Here is a 23,494-nt window from a genome sequence, read left to right as displayed (position 1 = left end):
AGCTGTTTATAAGTTAATTAGTAGTTGATAGTCATTTATAATGGTTACTGAACACATCATTGTTACTGAATATTTACAAAGGTTACTGAAAATGTTGTTGTATATATTTAGCTAATTGTACCAGTAATTGAATAGTTTATAAGTGCAGAGGTTACAAATGAGTAACGGCAGTGTATTTCATTTTCTTTATTCAGATAGTAGACGGTTATCTGAGTGTCAGCGCTAACCTGGGCGATGGAGCTCACACACTTAGGCTGGGCAGCCAGAGAGTGGACCGCGGACAGTGGGTCCTGGTCAGTCTACATCGCCATGACAACCTGTTCACTCTGCGGCTGGAGCAGGGCGGCGGGTCGCGAGAGGTCACGGGGACTCTGGGCCTTAAACGAGAGATCGTAGTGCATCCGTCCAGCGTTCTTCTGGGGAACAGTGGCGCACACAACGCACACTCTGACTTTCAGGGTGCGGCGTTATCACTCTCTTTCTCTCTCTCTGTCTCACATTTACTCTCATGCTTTCTCTCCCTCTCAATCTCTCTGTTTCTCTCCTTGCAATTAATTTGTGTGTTTTGATTTGTGTGTGTTTGTGTTTGCATGCAGGCTGTATGCGTGATGTGAGGCTGAATGGACACTCTCTGCCACTGGACGGCCAGAGCAGTGAGTTTGCGACAGTGTTGGAGCGGCGGGGCGTACAGACCGGCTGCCACTCAGACGCCTGCAGTTCCAAGCCCTGCCACAGCCCGCTGTACTGTGTAGATCTGTGGAGGAAACACGAGTGCAGGTCACAGTTTATTCTTTACTCTCTCACTCACAGCCTCTGCTCTGCCTTTAACTCTTTAAGATGTAAAGTTGACATTACACAGTTAAACAAACAAAAGCTGTGAGGCTAAAGTTGCTAACAAACACTGGAAGTCAATAGTCACCCAAATAGCCCACTTCATTTCTGCAAACATACGCCACCAAAATGTTCTCATACGTTATCCACATCCTCATAAAGGTCTTAGAGACAAGTGATTGTGTTTTAGGACAGAATTATGATTTATTATAATTCTAAAAGCAACGCATTAGTTTGTGTTTTGCATCTGTGGTCAGTGAAAAATCATGCTATTTTTTTTGTTACCAAGCTCTAATACGACCAAAGGTACGAACTAGACTTCTCTTTTGATGTCGGATGAGGTTTACACACTGGCTAATATGTGTTAAGGAATTAAATGCGGAGCGCTACATTGTTGCATAATTATATATAGCTCAGAGTGAATATCTGGCTTTTTTTTCTGGCTATAGCACTTCAGTAGCCAAGCTGGATAGATGACTTGCGTGTGTGTGTGTGTGTAAACACAGGTGTCCAGCGGGTCAGCTTGCTGTTATTGATGACAAAACAGGGGTGGTCCAGTGTGCTACATCCCCATGCGGACCCTCCACATGTCGGAATGGAGGCACGTGCCTGGCTCACTCCACTAAAAGCTACCAGTGCCGCTGTCCGGAGGGCTTCAAGGGGCAGTGGTGTGAGCTGGGGCAGGTCAAAGCCCTGCGCCTTGCTGCTCTCAGCCCCAGCTCCATTCTCGCAATCAGCATGTGTCTGCTCGTCTTCTTTGGTAAGTACTGCACTGAACTGTGGGATATACACATTAACCCTGGATGGCGGTTCACAAACAATCACAATGCCCAGTGCTGAGTGTTGGCTACAGGGATATAAAGCCCTTCTGGCACTGGGCTGGGGAACAGTGGAATGGTGTTTGTGCGTCAAAGCTTTTCCTTCAACACGGGTTCCTTCGGCACCAATGGCTCTGCTACAGCACTGGCGTTGTTTGGGTCAGACGTGGGCCAACTGTGATGAGCCGGGTTCAGCGTGGGTTTTGGTGCTTGCTGTGGGCCAGATGTGGGTCAAATGTTGACACGTGACATGTGGACCATATAAGGTGGACTTGAGCAGGCAACCACCATCATTCAAGGACAAATGGAGGCTATAAAAGAAATGCAGGTGGTGCCACATTTGGGCAAAGCTTTCACTGATATCTGGGTGTATTCCAGTTCTTTGATACAGTTAATAGAGTAATAGGAGGTTAAAACTCGATTCGTGGTGTATGTCTGAGACATTCAGATCCTCAGTTCTGGTTCAGTGATGCAGCACAGAAGACTAATTGTATTTGGGCCAATGTGACACTGTGTTCTCCAAGAGTTGTACATATCTCTATTATTCATTAGCAGTGATTGTAGACACCGCACAGATTTGTTCCAGTGCAGAGAAAGCCTGAGCACCGAGCAGCAAATGGAAAGAGGCACAGAGCGTATGTGTGTATTCGCTTGCATGGGTGTGTGTACGTATGTGTGTAAGCAAACATTTGACAGGTGCACTGGTATTTTGACGGGTTGGCAGTGCCCTCGAGGCTCCTCTGCCAAACTTATCAACAACATCACAGACAGCACACCAAGCTAAAGAGCTTCTCATCCAGGCTCCAATGAGAATCAAACCAGAACACACCAAAAAAAAAGGGAGGAAAAGTGTAGTATACAACTCTCCTCTGTCTGAAAGTTTGTAGAAACCTGCTCTCACAGCATTTCTTCTGAAATCAAGGGAATGGAGATAGAGCTCCTACTCTCCTGGAGAGGGAACACTACAAGCTGGGAATTCACCATGGGAGCGTTAGTGAGGTCAGATGCAAATGTTAAATGATTAGTTCATGGACACCACTCCAGTGGAGATCCTTCACTCTAGAGAACACACTGCTCCGGTTCTTGCATCAAGTACTAAAGAGAGCAATAAATTACCCCCAGGCTTACCTTCACTCGCTTTCATTTACTCAAGTCGCCCTCAACATTTTAGGAAAAATAATCCTGTGCATTTGGTTATAAGAATATTTCTTCCTTTTTCCCCCCAAGTGTATAATGTATTAATTATAACAATTATTAACGTATATATATGTTCATTTGTATATTATATTTTAATATTTAATAATCTTCTCTAATGACAGTAACACGTGTGTAAGGAAACTGACAACTAACAGCCAGTCTTTGCTCTGATTAATAAAAGATGCACTGGAGATTATTGCCAAACTGTCTGCTTGGCCACAGTCAGCCAGCAGAGGGCGGCAGAGCTCCTTTTCATTAATCAAGGCTGGTCAATGGAGCCTGTGTCCGCCATTACATAAGGTCAGCGTTCTCACAGCTCTGTGCTCAGCTCACAGCTTGTTTTTTTTCTCAGAGTGCTGACACAGGGCTACTTGATAATTTAATAAGCCCGCTGTGTTTACTCCTGGGTCTCCCTGTCCCCTTGCTTCATCCAACTACACTTCCTTAAGACTCCTCTTAAATTCGCAAACACTTCCTCTGGTTCACACCATTAGGGGGACCAGACGTCCTCTTTGTTAGACTTTGAAAAAAAAATGTCCGGGCGGAATTTCCCAAACGTCCATTTTGTTTTTCTAGAGCTTTCATAGAATTTTGAGAAGCGTTTCGTTCACAAACTAGTCCCGCCCTCCCCTACTCCGATTGATTCGCTTGAGTGAGAAGGGGGCGTGGTGAAGTAGCCTAAAATCTTCGGATTGGACGGTCTGACTGTAGAGCTACCGTTATTGGTCGATAACCTTCTCTGTAAACATTTAATTGGTCAGTCTGCACCCCCTTTTTTTTTTTTGAGATTTGGTATTTCTACATGCTCAGGTGTTAACAAAGTCAGTAGTCAGTCAAAACCTTAAATATCTCCACAAAACGTCTCTCTGATCACAACACTGTGCAGATGGACTCGTCTGCGTCGCCTGGCCCACTTCTGGCAGAGAGCTGGCTGTGCTGGCCTTGGCAAACAAAATGGGAGCCAGATGTGTCCCAAAAATGAAAATGCGTTGACCTCTAACATGTGGCCCTCGTTTGCGGTTTAGTTTGTGTGATGTGTCCGTCCAAAAAGCTGTCAATCCATGTGTCAAGTAGGCCAATGAAAATGGGGGATGTGGGCCAGAATAATTTGCATGGATTAATGTCACAGAGGCCTATGGAAAAGAGAGTGTGTTGGCAATTACTGGTGTATTTTTAAATAACAATGTAGAGATCAATGAAATGATATTGAATAAAGATGTAAAGAACAAAGTGTTGATATTTCATGTTCAAGCCAAAGTTATGTTTTTAAGACACAAAAGAAATAGAGAATCTATTCAAGACGTGCGTTGGTTTGGAGGAGCCCCTGATTCTGTGGGGAATCAGAATTCAGTACATCTTTTGTTGTCTGAAAGGGCTGCCTGCGGCATTCAGCCTCACACAGTGTCACTCGCTTTTACAGTTCAGAGTTGTACTGGGTACAAACCCACATCAGGAAGTCTGACTTTAGTGGAGACCTGGATGTGGGCTGAGGGACCTTGAGGGAAGATTTGTGAATATAAAGAAGTGTTGGGTGACTTTGGACTAGTAAATTCTGAGCAGCATTGGCCAGTGACTAACAGTTGCATAGACACCAAACATTAATTGATAATCTCTACTGATGCATTTGTGTTTATTCTACTATAAGTGGCCAAGATAAGAATAATTATCTGATGTTTGAAGCTGTTAAGCTGCAGTGTATAATTAAGTCAAGATATTTCCTCAGGACGTTAGTCAACATTGCTAACACTCTCCTCGTACCACTCTTCCGTTCCTAGCTGTGCTGGTGGCAGTGACTGTGTGGAACCAGAAGGGCAGTCGGAACAAATTCCGGAAGCGCGGAGTCTATCATATTCCGGCGGAGCACGAGAGCTGGGAGGACATCCGAGAAAACATCCTCAACTACAACGAGGAAGGAGGAGGAGAACAGGACCAGGTACAGCACTTTACACACAGCATATTGATTTACCTTCACTTTCACTGAAGACGCAGTGGAGCAGCGCTGAGCCGAGAGGAGCCTTGGTTAAATCTGTCCACTAGGTGGCGGTAGTGACATTTTTGTTACATGGGCTCACAATACATATTGGATTGGTAAATATTTCAATAAGATATTACCTGTTTCCGAATGTTAATATATTAAGGAATAAATATATTAAAATATTTCAAATAATAAATTAGTAGTTCTCCTTAATATAAAATGTATTGCTTTTAAAAAAGCTCAGTTGGGAACGTCCATGTTCATTTTATCTTATTATTTATTCAAATTGATTGTGCTCACATCCAATCAAATCAGACCTTTAGAGGTTTTGTCAAATATAACATTAGAATTGCTGAATTAAAAATGATGCAGGGTGTATTTTATCAATGGGTGTTATTTCTATAAAAATAAATGCTATTTTATTTACCTCCAAAATCAGTGAATCTCCGTTCTCTGGGTGTTTATAAATTGTGGATTACACCAAAGTAGGTGTAACATTATATACAAATCTGAAACAAAATTGTGTGTGTAGGTAACTGAACAGTGAGCTATTGTTTTTGTTTCCTTTCACAATGTGTATTCAGTCACACTGGCTCTGAAATGTACAGTATAAAGCTACCCCAGTAAATAATTAGCCGTTGATTCAACGTTGAAATAACGTAATGACTGCCGTCTAATCAACGTTCTCAAAGTTGAAAAGACGACTATTAGAGGTATTTTGGACGTCCACTGACGTTATCGATTGGTCACCACTTAACTAACTTATTAAGATGAATTTTGGACGTCCATTTACGTTTAAAATATATCCTTCACGGAAAGACTACTTTTAGACCTATTTTGAACGTCCTTGTTTACTGGGACAATACATAACGTCAGATTTATATTCAGTTACATATGGGCTTTACTGACATCAGATGTTGTAGCTGATCTATTACATTTGGGCAAAGAATTGCATCGTGGCAGAACTATTCTTTGAACAACTATCAAACAGATGAAAAAAGTCTCTCATCAATGCTGTCCTTACTTCCCTCCAGAATGCGTATGACATCACGGAGCTGAAGAGGCCGCTGTGTTCGAGTCTGTCTCAGTCTTCGTCCTGCACCACGGCTCCCCTCATTAAGTCCTCTCAGGGCTCTCAGGAGGAGGTGCACCCGGGCGTGCCACTGGCCTTCCACCACAACCCAGGCTGCAGCACACACTGCGCCATGGACTTCAAGAACTACGTGGCTCGCATCATCTGGGAGGCGGACAACGACAGCCTGGCCTTCCCCATGGACACCTACAATGTGTACTGCATAGAGGGGGCAGGGTCAAGCGTGGGCAGCCTCAGCTCACTCAGCTCGGCTCAGCCGGACGACGACTTCAGTTACGACTGCCTGCGCCACTGGGGACCCAAGTTCGAGGGTCTGAGCGAGCTGTACCGCAGGCCAGAGCTGACACTCAGTTACAGAGATGTTGTCCAGAGCCACAGCCACAACCAGAGCTGAAGCCCTGAGCACTGCACTTTCACAAGGATGTTTTATTATCTGCCTAATACACTTTCTTACGTTTTAAATTTTGTCTGAGAACGCTCTTAAGGAAAAATCCTTGCTGTTTTTATCAGAAGGCTGTTTATGGCCTTAAAAGTCAGGGTGATAGTGACCTAATGTCCTGAAAAGTATCACCCCTGACCGGATGTTCCTCATGCCCTTCTTTACCTGGATCAGGTGTTAGATTAGGCTCAGAGCTAAGCTGCAGGGTGGGTAAGCTGGTGACCAATCTGGAAGACAAGCCATAGCAGTAAAATACTTTAAATAACTTCGTCTCCTACATCTTTATTAATTTACACTTCCAGCTAATGATTTTGCAAACTAAAGGCTAGCAAACAAACACCAGCTAAAGGAAAAGCAGTACTGTACAATTCTACACCAATGTTTGTTCATTCATTCATTTACTGTAACCACTTCATCACTGGGCACAAGGCAGGAACACACACTTGAGAGGACACCTGTGCCTCACAGGGCATCACACACTCACCCACTCAAACCTATAGACACTTTTGAATACACAGTTCACCAGCATGTGCTCTTTTGGACTGTGGGAGGAAGCCTGAGCATCCGGAGGAAGCCCACACAGACACAGAGAGAACACAACAATTTCCACACAGACAGTGACACAATTCGGGGTTTGAGCTCATAACCACAGGACCCTGAAGTTGTGTGGCATTGGTGTCAGAATTTATAGCCAGAAAAAAAACAAAGGTATAACTTGCGTGTAATTTATTTTCAGGCACATCACAGTGACACAACAGGTAGAGTCTCTACCACACAGCTCCAAGGCAAGGTGGATTAGCTGTGTGAAGTTGTCCAGTGTGTTCCTGTCTTGCCCTTTGTGATTCCGGGTAGGCTGTGGATCCACCGTAACCCTGACCAGGACAAAGGCGAGCTGTCTCCTGGCAGCTCATACATAGCTGGGTCAGAGTGCATTTCCATGCAGTGCACTCTCTGCTCTCATTGAAAGAGACGTGTATTGGACAGGCACTAAGACATCCTTGTGAACGTGGTCTAACCACACATGCCGAGCCAGTGAAACTTCCCAACTTCCTGTCTGTGTTCTGAGTTCCATTTACAGACTGGTAGCAGTCCAACTTCTCTTTGGTGAAACTGCCACAAAAGCTTTAAGAAGAACAGGGTGGACTGGATGACTAAATGCTCTTTATTTATTATTCAGTTTCTTTCAGTGTGAACTGTTTGTATACTGTATTTATTTTAGCCTTGAGAGATACTTTACACATGGGAGAAAAGCCAGAGTATAATGCATCGAGGGGCATTCTCTGTGTCTCATTATGTTCTGGTTATGTTTGTCTCTCCACGAGGAGAGAGAGAAGAAAAAACACTTCCTTGTTTCTAGCAGTCAAGCAATCAGGTCATGAGCATGATGTGTATCCTGTTTGTCACTGGTGAGAAATACCTCAGTCCTAGTAATGAATTCTGTATTCTGTCCATTTTCCAAAACGGGGCTGTAAAGGCACCTCAAGACTACAGGGGGGAAGTTGTCTGATGCAGCAGTTAATAAACACTCTGCTGCCCCTGCATATGGAACACTAGAGTGGAGGAGCTTCTGCCGGTGGGTAAGCTACATTTGCACTCTAGGTTAAATCCTGTCATGGGTGTTCACTGTGTTGATTTTCTTTCTTAAGAAAGACTTTTTGCCATTCCTTTCTCTCCCATGTGGGGGGTGCCTGTGCAGAGCTGATCCTTCCTGACACCTCAGCCTGATGTGTTGAATCACGCCAGCAGTTTCCTTACTGATTTTAAGAAGCCTTTCTAAACTAGGCCTTGCCATTTGTCTTTACTGTTTTAGCACAAATGAAGTTCATTAGATGAAGGTTTTTAAGTGCTGCTATTCAACATATTTGGACACTAAGGACACATTCATAAAGAACCCTGCGCAATTCACAGTTTGGATGATTTTGAAGAGTCTCGAGCTTTTAGTTTGTCTGGATTATAGAAGGAATAAGAGGAGGACTGGAAAAAACAAAACGGTCCGTCAGAAAAGTGAGATCTGACAGTGTGATGTAAATGGTGTTCATGTTGCTTCAGCAGACACTTTTATATTTACCGTATTATCAAACATTAATTTTATATTTTATATGAGCATATGACGACATCATGAAGACATCCTGGTTCACTAAAAATGCAATCCAACAAAAACTCCTGCTCTCAGATTTAAAGAACTTAGCATATTACTGCCCAATATTTTATATATATATAGTTTACAAGATGGGTTTAAAAAAGATCCCCCATCAACTAATTCCACCTGAACAGGGCTTTAACTGGGCTTTGAAACATTGTAAAAGCCAAACTAAATATGGCACAGATGTTGTTGTTGTTATTATGAGCCCTGATACAATTTATTTAGCTAGCTTGTTAGCCCAGCTAGTGCCTTTGCAGCTAGCAACAACCAAGAATTAGCATAAGATTTATAAATCAGAAAGTATAGCCAAATGAAGCTATTTATTTACTACATTTATGTATAAAAAAGTGTTTTTAGAAAAGTTCTACAAACATCTTGCAAAATTGACATGCTAATTAGCTCTCCAAGGCTAAGGTAGCCAAGGGTGTTCTGATTAAAAGCTCCCCTCAGCTACTCCTCCCTTTTTGTAGCAGGGGGCCACTTAACAAAACAAGTGGTCAGCTGAAACTGATCAGGGCATGTTTAAAAATCAAACGTGAGACTGAAGTAGTTAACGACTGAATATATTGTTGAATAAAAGCCAGAAAAAAAGCGATAAAAACAATCACAAAAATATGCTGTCGCTTGAAACACTTTTGAGTGACTTAAATAAACATAGCTCTATTTTTGTTGCTGTAAAAGCAAATCTTTTAGGTCTGCGAAACCATCTCATTTTATATTTGTATTAGAGAATGGGTCCTGGGAAACGACGACCATTTTAAAAATGGCTGTTAATGGTGTTTTTTTTATAGCCACATACATGAGTTATATTTTCAGTTTTTGTTCCTAATACTTCATGTATTTTACACCTCAGAAAGCGTTACCAGTCTGTATTCCGTCGGCTTTGAACAGATCCAGACAAAACCAGCTGTTATAAGTGAGGATATAAACAGAGAAGAGTCGCGCACAAAACCCAGTGCAGTTACAAGGAGACTGCTGCTGTTTCGTTGTAGATTCCTGGAAACTCATGGAAATACAATAGAGTTTAGTTAAGTATCAAATCCTAAAGGCCAAGCCTGCGCTGGCAGGACCCAACTGCATCCATGCATGCTCCTAATGAGACGTGTGTGTGTGTGTGCACATCATCTGTGGCACACCAACTAACATTCCACTCTTTCCCTGTCACAGTCTTCATGCTATCCTCTTTCAGGCCCTTGTAATGTATATAATGTACATATGTATGTTTTCTAGGGATCTAACGTCAAATATTCCTTTTTGTATTTGAATTTTAATAAATAAAATGTTTTCCTTAAAGCAGTTCAACCAGTATGTTTTCTTGATCAGGTGTTCAAAGTCCAGGCCCCAGGCCTTATTGGATCACATGACTGCTCTCATAATGGCCCACCAGCCTGTTCAGTCAGGACTTCAACCAAAACAGTTCAAGGTTGAGAGTGAGAACCCACCTTTTCATCAGAGTAAGGAATCAGATTATTTTATTGTTAAGAGCTACAGTGAATGCATGAGCCTCGGGTGCGCAGAGACTAAGGAATTTAAAATCAAAGCATGAAATCCTGGGGAATGGAAGTGCAGAGAAACTAAAGCAACTGGTGAGCAGACTGAAACTGGGGGCAGGTAAGAGGTGCAAACCACATTCAGTGTAAGAACAGAATGAATGGGGCTAGCCAGTTTAGCAGGCTGTTTGCAACAAACTTCCATGTAAATTACTTTAAATTAGCATATGACAAGTGCAGTTATATTAGGTATTAAAGCCCTCTTTAGGGCTGTATTCTCACATTGTTTCAAAGCAGCACCAACTGCCACTTTAGTCTTAGGTGCCCCCTGTTTGTAAAATCACAAGAAGGTGTATATTTAAAACACAAAAATCAGGTTTGCAACTACACAAAACATTTGGCAGTCTGCCCCTTAAATGTTCATACTTCTATTCACAATCGTGTTAGCTTTTAGCCCAGCTAACACAGTTCCCAATAAACAAGGAACGTCCCTGGACGTTCAAAATAGGTCTAAAAGTAGTCTGTCCGTCAAGGACATATTTTAAACGTCAACGGACATCCAAAATCCATCTTAATAAGTTAGTTAAGTGGTGACCAATCGATAACGTCAGTGGACGTCCAAAATACGTCTAATAGTCGTCTTTTCAATGTCTGTGTTTGTACGTCTTTTCAACTTTCATTTTCAACCTTAAGAGAACGTTGATTAGACGGCAGTCATTACGTTGTTTCAACGTTGAATCAACGGCTAAATGTTTAGCCCAGGGCCCGTTATTAAGAGTAGGTTAGAAATGGTAAATGGAATTTAATGGAAAATGTAATGATTCAGTAGACTACCCTTGATCTTACAAAGAAAAAAACAACAACCCTGTGGTTACTACAAGTGTGTGTGTATATATATATATATATATAATGTATGTGTGTGTGTATTACTCTTAATAGAGCCAGCATCAACTGTGTACTTTTTAATGCTCATTTTTCTTAAATGACATGATAAACATTAAATGTCATTGGTCAAATGCCATTAATGCCCTAAACTGAACAGGGTACAAAATGTAGGTTACTTTCTTCACTAATAAACTAAATAAAATATCATCATTTGAAAGTTTTAGTCTATGAGCATTTGACTTAAAGTGTATAAACAGTAATGGTAACTGGTCAAATCTAGCTACCATCCACATTTGCCTTTTAGTCATTTGTTTTGACTGGAGACTATCTTCAGATCTGTGCTTTGGCATATGCGTGAAATACTTGTGGATTTATATTTGTATCTAAACCTAATATAAATCTATTATAGTCCAAATAAAAAATTGACAATGAGGTATGATGGAATTCATTTATAAATAAGTACATGTAACTGGAATGTCTTATATCTAATTATATATACATTTTATAGTTTAGCAATGGTGAAGGTCAACGAAATGAGATACTTCTAGACAATAAGAACGGCCCTAATCTTAATAGTTGTATTTGGGACACTTGGAGGAAGGGGGTAGTTCTTTGTCTGAGTGATTGTTGGGGTGTGTGTATGTGTTGGGTGGGGGGGTTTAGGAGAGTGGAGTGTGTTACGGTGAAGCTGAGGAGGGGCTCCCCTTTCCCAGGACTACACAAAGACTCTCACGACAGCAGCATTGTGAGGAGAGGAGTCCTGTGGCTTCTACAGCAGCCAGTTTGTCTGGAGAAACACCTACGAGCAGAGACCCAAACACACACACACATGCAAGTTTAACATGGGTTGAAGGTCTTTACCGTGAAGTCTGTCCATGGCTCAGAGGCTTTACAGAACAGCACTCTTCACTCTGGGGGTCGGAGGATCATTAATGTGACTGATGTGGTTTTTGGACAGCTTTGGGAGAGTGACATTTCTGTTCAATATTCATCACCAGACTTAATTTATGGGTAAAAATAAGAGTAACCCAGAGACAGTCAGACGATCATGAATTCAGTCAAGTGACGACCAAGTAAAATTAATGTATACTTTCAAAAACAACGTTAATAGAAACAAACAATGCCGTCACATGGTATGAGTAAGTACTAAACTAATAAATATCAATAAATTGCCTTCACTCTTCATTCAAAATGATAAAAATAAAAGTTAATTAAAAAGAAAATAAAAAAAACGCTGAGTGCACGTAAAACATTCCCAAATGCTTCTAGGGCCCCATCGAAAAAAACGCTGTTTAGAATGTGGATAGTGAGGATTAACAACAACAACGACTACAACAACAAGAAAAGTTATTGTAGGAAACTCTTGCCAGAGCATTTCACACTCTAATGAACAACGACCTTCACACTGCATTAGAAAAGCAGCTTTTTCATTAGGTGTTCTGCAGCCAGATGTGAGGAATGGGCCACATCTAACTGAAGATAACACTGTCCTCACAAGTCTAATTTCTCACTCAGAACAAAAAAAGTTTGTTTTGTTGGCCCTGTTTAGGGACCTCATTCCAACACAGTTCTGACACCAAAGTGTGGGCCAGTCCTCTGCAGGGGTTTGAGATGTAAGGCAAGTGAACGAAATTAACATGAGTTTAATAGGATTTTCTAAGTTACTCATGTAAAATGGAGACGGATTTGTTTTTTCCAGCTAATTCAATTATGTCTTTAGTATGTCCTTAAAATATTCTTTAACTTTGCACAGAGGTTATTTTGTAGGGTCTCAGAAACTGTTTAAAGTGCATCTTTTCTTACAATGTCATGTTATAACCCACATAGGATCCTGTATTTTCACTGTTTTATGTGCCCTGAATGTAATTTCTGTAAGACACATTGAAATGCCCTGCGCAGTTAGAGAGTAGGCCTAATTAAACTGTAAGGGAACATTAAGGTACATCGGTGGTTGGCTTCCTGGGCATTTTCAAATTGTCACATTTTTACATCTACTTATTTAAAAACGTATTATAATTATTATTTTTATTTAATTTTGTTGGTTTGCTCTGTATTGGGTCACAGTGCTGTAAGATTTAGTCTTTTAATAATGGACCAAAAATATCCAAAAGGAGAATAATGGTTACACAAACTTAAGCTCCTCAACTGATTGGAGCTGGATGGATTAAATTCAGCTACAGTTCTTTAAGTTACTTAAGCATACTTTTATGCTACTTTTGTAGGCCTACTTCTACTAGAGTTCTTTAAGATACTTTTGCCAGTCATTATTAAACCCAGATAATAATAAACTGTGTCGAGTATGAATTTAGGACATTTACCCATAAGCTGTGTACACAGAGCTTAGACCATGTTAAAACAGCTTCTAACTCCAAAAATAATATACATACAAACCTCAGTGAGCAATTTCATTTAAGTGACTTTAGCTTATCAAGGCTAGCATAGGCTAGCTACCTAATATACATATATTTAATTTTTTTTGCCTAAACATGTTTCTGTAACTTATTTGACATTTTGAAGACCATTAGCTTTAGTTTTTTTACAGTCATATTATTTAACAGAAGAATGCCACATGCATCAACTATGACATCACAGATGTCATAGTTGATGCATGTGGCATTTTTCTGTTAAATAATATGATATCACAGATGTCATAGTTATTTGTATTATGCCTTCATGTGTGCTGTTGACCAAAAAAAAATAATAATTGTACATTGATGAAAGTGTATGATATAGTTGCTTTAAAATATTCCCAAAATTTCCATGGAAAGTCTACATTTTGGAATATTTCATTAAATGCTACTTTTGTAGGCCTACTTCTACTAGAGTTCTTTAAGATACTTTAGCCAGTCATTATTAAACCCAGATAATAATAAACTGTGTCGAGTATGAAGTTAGGACATTTACCCGTAAGCTGTGTACACAGAGCTTAGACCATGTTAAAAAAACTTCTAACTCCAAATATAATTTACAACCAAAATTCAAGAAATCTTGCACATAATTTCTCTTAACCCAAATGTAGCAAGCCAACATTGTGCCTGAAACTGTTTGTAGCTGCTTACTGCTTTTGCACTGGAGCTACAAGAACCAAAGTGGTAGCTAACAAGAAATGTAAGCTTACATACACTAGTATAAAGAAAGCTGTTAGCTAAAATCATCCAAAATTCCAGGAATTATTGGTAATAAAATGGGAATATTTGAAGCTAAAGGTGAGAAACTTAAATACAGTTGGTAAACTGTAAAAATATACTGAAGCACAATCTTGGCTAAAATAATTAGATATGATAACAAAACAAGTTGAATAGCAAAGCTGCTCTTCAATCCCAGGCACATGGCACATTACACACTGAAGGGCTTTTTGAAACCACACCCCACACACCACAAGGCCTCACGGTTGCTTACTATCTGGTAAATTAGAAACCTCAGTGAGCAATTTCCTTTAAGTGACTAGCTTACCAAAGCTAGCATAGGCTAGCTACTTATATATATATATATATATATTTATTTTTTTTGCATGTTTCTGTAACTTATTCAACATTTTGAAGACCATTAGCTTTAGTGTTTTTACACTTTGTCATAGTTGATGCATGTGGCATTCTTCATATTAAATACTATGACATCACAGGTGTCATAGTTATTTGTATTATGCCTTCATGTGTGCTGTTGATAAAAAAAAAGTATATTGATGATAGTGTATTATATAGTTCCTTTAAAATATCCAATATTTCCTATTAATTCCCAAAGTTCCTAAAATTTCCATGGAAAGTTTAAATTTTGGAAGATTTCTGAAGTTCCAGAGCTAAAGTTCCCATGGAATTTTTCCATCCCTTGCAACCCTTCCTATGCAGTGACATATGTGACATCTACAGTTGTAGGAAAGCTGTTCTCTGGCTTATGTTCAGAAGACCAGAGTTTTTAAGGTAGAATGGTTTGTTTGAGGAGAATATAACAGCGTAATTGTATATGGTTAGTTTAATTTGCCTGCAAGTTTTTATTCACCACAGTAACTCAATTTGTGACTAGAGTTAAGTTTTGTAGCACTTAATAATGGCTCCAGATTCTACATTCAGTAATCCAAAAGAGCAAAAGTAAGTGAATATTTTCCCTCCTATGGAGCAGGAATAGAGCAATATCCTGATCTGTTTTGTGTTGCTCTACCATAAGCAGAGAGAAAGACTAGCATATCAGGAGAGAATTTTTTTTTTTTTTTTTTACCCATTTACAGACACCAGGAAACATTAAAATTTAAGTAGTGTTTTTGATAAAAACAGTGAATGTCTCCTTTAAAAAAGGCACAAGAGTGTATTTAAACTGAGGCTTTAAGACAGCTGTCATCTGCTAGAAACCATAAGACAAAGTTCAAGATGGTTTTACTCATTGGAGCTTGAAAGAAGCCTCCATTCTCAGTTCTGGTCGCCACATGAAACTCTTTCTACCATCAACTGAACGTGTAGCATGTCTCAGTCCCTCACAAAATTAAAAAACACCTTAAATGTGGCTCAATCACCTTCTGTTTACTACAAAATTACACATTTCTGCTTTAAATATTCTCCTTGTAATAACTCCAGAACATTTTGGACAGACTGAAGGCTGCAAATTATGAGTGTGGGAGAGAAGAGAAGAAAAAAAAATAAGTAAAAGCAATTAAAGCCATTGTTGATTCCTTTATCTCACATTACAAATTTCCACTGAAGCTGTGAACACACATAACCATATGTCCACCAGCACACAAACACACTTCTGTACAGCCCTACAGAAATACATTTACACATTCTTCTAGTTTAGACACTGGATTTGGCTCCTAGCCTTCCGAAAGTAAAAAGTGTGTCAAGCTATGCTACATATGTAAGGCTCAGTACAGTACTGCATCTTACAGTTCTTTTAGATACAATTTCATAAATATGCTCACATTTAATTAAATATATGCCTTTGGCAGTAAAAATGAATGTAATTTCACACTTTGAAAAATGACATTTAATATAGAAAACAAGATACGCAAGTATTTCTCACTTAAATTTAAGCCCATCTCTGAGTGGAAAATACAAATCAAGGAATGTATTCCTATGAATTAGGAAGTCACACAATGCAGTATGACTCTTTTGCACTAGTTCCAAGCCTTCAGTAACTGAGTTCACACACTGCAAGATTCATGCTTCACAAAAAGTCAGAGCTTATTTCGCACCTTTATGTTTAAATAAATTTTTAAAATATATATGTACAAACAAAATTAATACTAAAATCTCACACCTCTAACCAAATGAGCAGCAATTTAGATTAAAAATAATAATAATAAAAAAAAACTCACTCACAGTACAAGTTTGACAAATAGAAGCCCCAAAATATCCTAGGGCTAAAATACTTGTAAACATTTGAGTCCATGAAAGGCACATTGGAACTGCTATCGAGTTCAGCAACTTCACCTGACCACTGTTTTCTGAAACGTATAGCACCACATCTAGGGCCAGTGTTACTCCTCCCAACACTGAGGCACATATTTAAGTTTTCTAGAGCCTAATCCAAGGCTTCTGTTGAAACTCCATGTCCCCCTGAAAAAGTCGACAGACTGGGGCTCTTAAACACGTAGTGTTGGCAAAAAGGCAGCATGGTTTGTGACAGCCTGGTCCTGTACATCAGAAAGGAAGACTGACCAGCAGATTTTTATTCTTCAAGTCTGTCAGGCGTTCGCAGGCTTCTCTGTGCTTTTGGGTGGAGTCAGCAAGCCTCCAACAGGCACAGGAGATAACCGGTCCAAGTTCTCTTGTTGTCGCTGATGAACGTCATTCTGTGAGGGAAGGGTTGGTGTTTATTATTCTTATTGTTTGTTATGACACAAAAGGATCAGAATGTTTCAAAAGTGCAAACAGCAGATTACAAACATTGCCATTATTTACTGTGTTGTAAATAAGATAGACGAGTGTCCTGATATCATTCGAATAGTTATAACTCTTGGTATGTATATAATGCCAGTTTAGACAAGGCTATTAACCCCAATAATAATAATAATAATAAATGGAATTTTTAAAGCGCTTTTCAGTAACCCAAAGACGCTGTTACAATCAGATGATGAACACATAAAGACAATCACATCCATAACACTACATAACATACAATGATACAAAACAGGAACAAAAAAAAAAAAAAAAAAAAAAAAACAAGGGCTAATCAGAAACAGAGGGATTAAATGCAGCCGCAAACAGGTGTGTTTTAAGTTTGGATTTAAATAGTGATAGAGATGTTGACTGTTGAATTTCTGGAGGAAGGGAGTTCCAGAGGCGGGGGGCATGTCTGGAGAAGGCTCGATCTCCAAGACTACGCAGCTTAGAAGGGGGAATGGTGAGTAAACTGGCTGAGGAAGATCTGAGAATGCGATTAGGTGTGTATGGTTGAAGAAGGTCCGATAAGTAAGAGGGAGCTTGGTTATTGAGAGCTTTGTATGTTAGAAGGAGGATTTTGAACTGAATACGATATTTAACAGGAAGCCAGTGGAGGTTGTGGAGAACTGGGGTGATGTGGTGGTGGGACCGGGTGTGGGTGAGGAGACGGGCAGCAGAGTTCTGGACCATTTGGAGTTTATGTAGTAGTGAGGAGCTAATGCCAGAAAGAAGAGAGTTACAATAGTCAAGACGGCTGGAGATGAATGCATGGATGAGGCGTTCAGAGGCAGACTGGGAAAGAGAAGGACGGATTTTAGCAATGTTGCGAAGGTGGAAGAATGAGGTTTTTATGACGGAACTAACATGGGAATGAAACGTGAGCGTAGAGTCGAGGGTGACACCAAGATTTCGGACCACAGTGGAGGGGGACAGGGTGACATCATCAATTGAGAGTGAGAGGGAGCCAGTTTTATTGAGAGTAGATTTGGAGCCAATGAGGATTAGGTCAGTTTTATTACTATTAAGCATTAGTGAATTTTGTGTCATCCAGTGCCTGATTTTTGAGAGACAAAGTTCCAATTTGGAGAGTGGTGGGTTGTTGAAAGAATTGGTCCGGAGGTAAATCTGTGTGTCATCAGCATAACAGTGAAAATCAAGATTGAAATGACGGATAATATGGCCGAGGGGAAGTACATAGACAATAAACAGTAATGGGCCAAGGACAGAGCCTTGTGGGACCCCTTGTGAGATGGATGAGATGGTTGAACTATGTCCAGAAAGTGTGACAAATTGTTTTCGATCTGTTAGGTAAGATCTAAACCAGTCAAGGGCAGAACCAGTGACACCCAGCTCACGCAGTCTTGAGAGGAGGATGGCATGATTTACTGTGTCAAAGGCAGAACTTAAGTCAAGGAGGACCAGAATACTTAGAGCTCCCGTATCTGCAGCCACCAGCAGATCATTGATAACTTTGACCAAGGCAGTTTCGGTACTATGGTGAGGGCGAAAACCAGACTGAAATGAGTCGAGGAGGTTATTGGATTCTAGATATGTTGTCAGCTGGGTGGCTACGACACGCTCAAGGATTTTAGAAAAAAATGGAAGATTTGAAATCGGACGGAAATTATTTAGATTTGCTGGGTCAAGACCAGGTTTTTTACCCCAAGGACAAAGAAACTTACCAACATAGCCAGGTAGTCCACATGGGTCTGGATGTTGTGTCGGTCCTCCGCGGCCACCTTCTTAAAGTCCTTCAGATTGGGTCCTCCATGCTCAGTCACTGTCCTCATGAAGGGGATCATCCAGCGCACACAGCTGGATATACTGTCCCCTGACAGACCTTACAAAAACATTTATGGTTATTCTTAGTGTACACACCCCAATTGTAAACGACACAAGAGTACCATGTTCCTAAACCCATTTGAAATTGTTCAATATCCAAATGGGAGCTTAGTATTAAGAGTGACGAAGGGATTGTTGACATGAACAAATTCCTAAACACCAACATACAAATGAATTAAATGATTAAACATTTACATAAACTATTTAACGCTGAAAGAACATAACATCTTACGTAAAAAATAACGTTCAATATTACATTCAAGAAATTCTTTCAACTCAGACTATATCCAAATCTTCATCAAGTCACAGCATTACTAGGACAGCATATCCAAGATGGCCGCCCAATGCACCCAGCTGGTTAGGTGACCCCCACCCCTACGGCCATTTTAATTTTAAGATGGTGTGTATTAAACCAGATCAACAAGTTTTTATGCAGCTTTAAGGAAGACTTGGAGGCTGCCCTAAAGTTTTGGGGATTTCAGGGTTTTACTTTGACTGTTAGTGGCTCCAGTTTACAAGTAAAAACATGTCTTGACTGAATGACTAAAAATTTGATGTAGATTTAAAACTGCATCCAGCTTATAACTGAAAATGATAATGGAAGGTAAAATGTATACAATTAGACAAAGTCTTCATGCCCTTACCTGATACTCTCTGCACAGTTTCAAGGGAGGTAAAGTGGCAAAAAGCAGCAGCAGCCAAAACACCATATTGGTAATCTAATGAGTTAATGTCCAGTATACAAAGATCCAGCAACTGTAAAGAGAGAATTCCATGAAAATCAGCTTTGGTAAAAAGGTACATGTCAGTGCTGTAATTAACGCACATACATTATATATATATATATATATATATATATATATATATATATATATATATATATATATATAGGCAACATGTACACCACGCTCACCTGGGTGATCTGTATGTATGTTTCCTGAGAAAACTGAGGCACAAGAAAATTTGGACTTTCTTTCAAAGAAGCCACTTGAGCATAAAGTTTCAACCAAGAGATGACGGTCTCTGGAGAGAGCTGCCACTTCAGGGCCTTCAGTATAACAAGCTCCATTTCAAGGATTTCATCCTCATCACAGGCACCATCAGTGACATAGGCAAACTCTTGAAGCTTTGGTGGATAGATTTCCTGCATTTTAAAAACAGTGCACAACTCAGTACAGTGTAAATGCAGAGCACACTACATAGGCAGCCAGTAATAAAATGTAATTACCTCTATTTTGGATGCAATGAACAGTGACGTAATACCAATGAGCTGCAGCTGGTTCTTGCCAATGTCTTCCTGAGTCAGCATGAAACGATCAAAGAAGTCTTGAGCCAAATAAAATGTCTCACGGTGAAGGGTATACACTTCACTCACCTGCACAAGAGAAATGCAACAGGTTACAAGCGGTTTGCTGTCAGACATGATACACATCTGTTATAAATAAGTAACAAACATGGGTCACAACTAACCACATACCTCTAAAAGCCAGTCCAACAGAATAGCCCTCATCTTGGGTTGTAGGTTAGGATGCTGCTGCATGAATCCCTTGTCATGTATATAGGTCAGCTCCTTGTTCAGCATCTTTATCCACACATCATCTGAACTGGCCCAACTGCAGAGACAGAACAGGACATTTATAAATCTCAAATATGAACAAACTTGTAATCAAATGTGAATCTAACCAACTTCTCCTAAAACGTACCTGAGAGAGGGAAGTGGTGAGGGCTTGATGAACAGGTTCTTGAATCGGAAGTGTTTAAAACCAGACAAGTTACTGGACTCCTCCATCTCCTTGTGAGGCGTCTCAACGAGGACACAGGGGCTAACGTCACCTTCCGCCCATCGGTTCTATAAAAACAAATTTTAAAGTTAACTTAGAGTTGCGGTGCTGCTTAGAAAGTATAACCCTAACCATTTAAAAAGGCACAAGAGGATACCATATAGATTTGGTCTAAATTTTTGTATCAGATTTATTTTTCCATGAAAAATGTCCACATTAAACAGTAAGCAGGTTCTGTGACTCCTTATTTAAAACACTACATCTTAGTTACCAAGTGAAATAATAAAAGGCACTGTACACCATTTGAGTTCTTTTTAAAATGTTAAATACATAGTAACTACAAAAGCATAAAAAATAGTGACCATGCAGCAAGATATTTGGCACATTTCCCATTAATACCACACCCTCTAAAAGGCTAAGCGCCAGCGATATGAAAGTGTCAAACAAAAATACAGTAGAATTTGAGTTCCTAACTTGTGTTTATTGATAGTCAGCAAACGTTATTTCTTACTAATTCAAGGAATAAGGTTTAAAAGACCGGTGCTCAGATTATACTCGGCTACGTAGCTGCATTACGGAGGTTTATAGTGTCGGATGAATTCGAGTTCGACTTCGATCACATTTACAAGAATAACGGTACCTCTACATTTGAGTTTAGCTTATTGCTAGGCTATTTTCATGAATAATGTTGGTTATTTAGCTAGATACCGTCATAACAGTCAGTCATAACGGTGTTTTACCGCGGCGTTGTTCAGCTGTTGTCCACCAGTGACGTCACGGTTGCGTTCAAGAATTTCCGTAGAGAGCTCGGGTTTTTCCGTCAATTTAATAAAATTGTCAGTTTTAAAGCAAATTAAGCTGCTATTTTCATTTTAATTCATACTTATATCTGTCAGTAACTACAATAATGTGAAATATTCATGGAGGTCCATTAAGTGGTGCTCAGCCTTTAGCTGCATCAAACATCTTAATGACTGCTTAAGTTGTGATTATTTAAATAAATGAAACTTCATAAATGCAAGTCTGTAAATGTTCATTTAGATTTTGTGTCTACAACATTCCATTTAAACATTTCCTTGAGGAGATTTTATTAAGCTAACAGGAGGTAAGTGGGGGTTAATGGTAAAATGAACTGAAGGGTGTGAGTGAAGGGAGCAGGGCAGATCTCCCGCCAGCTGAACAAAGCTGTTTGGCGCGGAGGGGGAGGAGCAACAGTGACGCGCACATAATTAACCTACTGCCCCCATTAATAGAGCCCATAGCATTTTACCACAATTTTACAAACAAAACATTTATCCTATCGTCATTCTGTACCTTTCGATTTGAAAATAACATGTTTAGTCACACATCTTAACTCCACAGTTCCAACTCACCTGAATTTCATAGTTTTGTTTCTTTGCATTTGATCCTGGAATTCTCTCTTTGCACTGCTGAAGAGGGAGACAAATGTTATAAGACCACATTGAGTCATGTATAAAACACATATCACTCAACACTCATATTGTTATATTAGACACACACCTCTGCTTTTCTTTTTCTTTGACATTTTCTGCCTTTTTCTGGTGCGTTTGCATCTCTCTCCTGCAGCGTGCTACAACTGTACAAAAGAAAACAGTCAGCATTGTTGAAAAAACAATAAATAACGTGAATTATAAGCCCGGTTAAGTGAATAGTAGGGTTTCTCGGAACATACCTTCTCTTGGACATGTTTTCAGAGGCAGATACAGGCAGGAGGTCCTGAAAATGGAGGCGACACAAATGAAACTTTCACCCCCTTTTTTAGGACAACAGATACACTTAGTGCTTCACGCATACAGATCGAACAAAAGATGAAATAAGACGGAAATACGCTATTACAAAAAAAAAAAAAAAAACAGGCTAAAGACCTAGTGGCTAAGAAGGCGCCAGAATCCAAAGTAGCTGTATTTAAGGTGGAGCGGATAATTCCACTAAGACTGAGGCGACATGGAGGCTCCACTACAACTTAGTCAGCGAGGTACAGCGCTTTAGAAACGTGTTTAAATGTAATAAACAACCGGTTTACAGTAAAGTGAGCCTTGTAGGTAAGTCACATGAAGCGTGAAGTTTATATCCTGTGACTAAAAACCTAGTATTTTTTAGAGTTTGTGTGTGAGAGGGTGTGAAAGTAGAGTCCGCGCCAAATTATCTGAAGCGGGAGAGAGACAAATAACCCGCCTTAAACAATAAGGCGACAACAGAAAAGTCCTGCTAAAACTCGGCAGTCAGCACACCGCCTGGGTATAATATATACTCATGTTTTCCCACTATTATAAAAGGTAAATTGTCATTATTTCCAGTCCTTACGCCGTCCTCTCCCTCTTCAGAGAGAGTTTTGCTAACGAGCTAAGTCCAACCAAGTTAAACACTATCCGTTGCCACGTAACTGTGCGAGACCAACACATCTAAACACCTAGCCCCAAAACAGACTTCTTTCTTAATCTCACCCAGACCTGTCCAAACAGCCCAAACAGAACCGTGTTCCCAGACACTGAGCTAGCTGCAGCTACCAGATCCTAGTCGCCAAGCGCCAAAATCAGCCTTAACTAACAAAGTAATCTCAAATATAGAACAACAACAAGCCAGATACACAACCTGGGGTGCTGATCAACCGTTCTCAAACACGAAAGCACAGATATCTAAAGCAAATCTGAGAGATTTAACCACTACTTACCGGCTCTGCGTGTGAAAGAATGAATGAGCAGAGATCAGCTGGCGCCAAGCTTTATAAAGCAGCGCGGACACGCAGCAGTGCGCATGCGCTAAGGGATCCGTTTTTTGTGGCGATTCAAAACTACACCGCCGTAGTGCTTTACACTTTCAAACAATTACTTTAATCACACAGTGCGGGAGCTAAAGGAGACGTCCACGTCCACAAATACCTTGGTTTCACCGTGTTTCCGTCCACCACGGACCAGAACGCGCACTCTTCGCCCGGTCTCTGTGATGACGGTTTAGTTTAGAGGTTTATATTTTAAAAAAGAGCGCTTTCCTGATTTCCCGGTCAAACCGATCTGGCGCCTAAAGACCCGACACACCGAGTCCGAGCACTTCCGTCAGAGAAAAGCCCAGTTTTCACCTGGTTTTTTACTCTTTTTTGGAGGTTTCTCGG

The 23,494-nt window shown here is 40.2% G+C and overlaps 2 protein-coding genes across 3 annotated transcripts in view; one reads left to right on the top strand and one right to left on the bottom strand.

The window, feature by feature from the left end:
- si:dkey-22o22.2 (neural-cadherin) overlaps positions 1 to 9,734 on the top strand; it is a 174,152-nt gene extending 164,418 nt beyond the window's left edge. The window contains exons 29-33 of the mRNA XM_066683650.1: positions 195 to 459; positions 597 to 777; positions 1,338 to 1,591; positions 4,622 to 4,779; positions 5,856 to 9,734. Of these exons, the coding sequence (XP_066539747.1) occupies positions 195 to 459; positions 597 to 777; positions 1,338 to 1,591; positions 4,622 to 4,779; positions 5,856 to 6,308 (1,311 nt within the window). The 3' untranslated portion in view covers positions 6,309 to 9,734. The remainder of the gene's footprint in view (positions 1 to 194; positions 460 to 596; positions 778 to 1,337; positions 1,592 to 4,621; positions 4,780 to 5,855) is intronic.
- A 5,789-nt stretch (positions 9,735 to 15,523) lies between these two features.
- On the bottom strand, positions 15,524 to 23,427 carry ccne2 (cyclin E2). 2 transcript variants are annotated; one of them, XM_066683040.1, is made up of 11 exons: positions 23,057 to 23,427; positions 22,058 to 22,101; positions 21,886 to 21,961; positions 21,738 to 21,791; positions 20,287 to 20,432; positions 20,061 to 20,196; positions 19,812 to 19,958; positions 19,497 to 19,727; positions 19,228 to 19,339; positions 18,424 to 18,581; positions 15,524 to 16,650 (listed from the first exon to the last, which is right to left on the bottom strand). In XM_066683040.1, the coding sequence occupies exons 2-11, from the start codon at positions 22,069 to 22,071 to the stop codon at positions 16,543 to 16,545; spliced, it is 1,182 nt and encodes a 393-aa protein (XP_066539137.1). In that variant the 5' UTR covers positions 22,072 to 22,101; positions 23,057 to 23,427; the 3' UTR covers positions 15,524 to 16,542. The 2 variants fall into 2 exon arrangements, with proteins under 2 accessions (XP_066539137.1, XP_066539136.1); XM_066683039.1 differs by having other exon boundaries at positions 21,738 to 21,794; positions 23,057 to 23,426.
- Between the last annotated feature and the right edge of the window lie 67 nt (positions 23,428 to 23,494).

The sequence above is a fragment of the Hoplias malabaricus genome, chromosome 10 (assembly GCF_029633855.1).
Source record: "Hoplias malabaricus isolate fHopMal1 chromosome 10, fHopMal1.hap1, whole genome shotgun sequence".
In the NCBI taxonomy this organism is placed as follows: domain Eukaryota; kingdom Metazoa; phylum Chordata; class Actinopteri; order Characiformes; family Erythrinidae; genus Hoplias; species Hoplias malabaricus.
The sequence above is the reverse complement of the archived record's forward strand: the minus strand, read 5'-3'. Positions and strand labels throughout refer to the sequence as shown.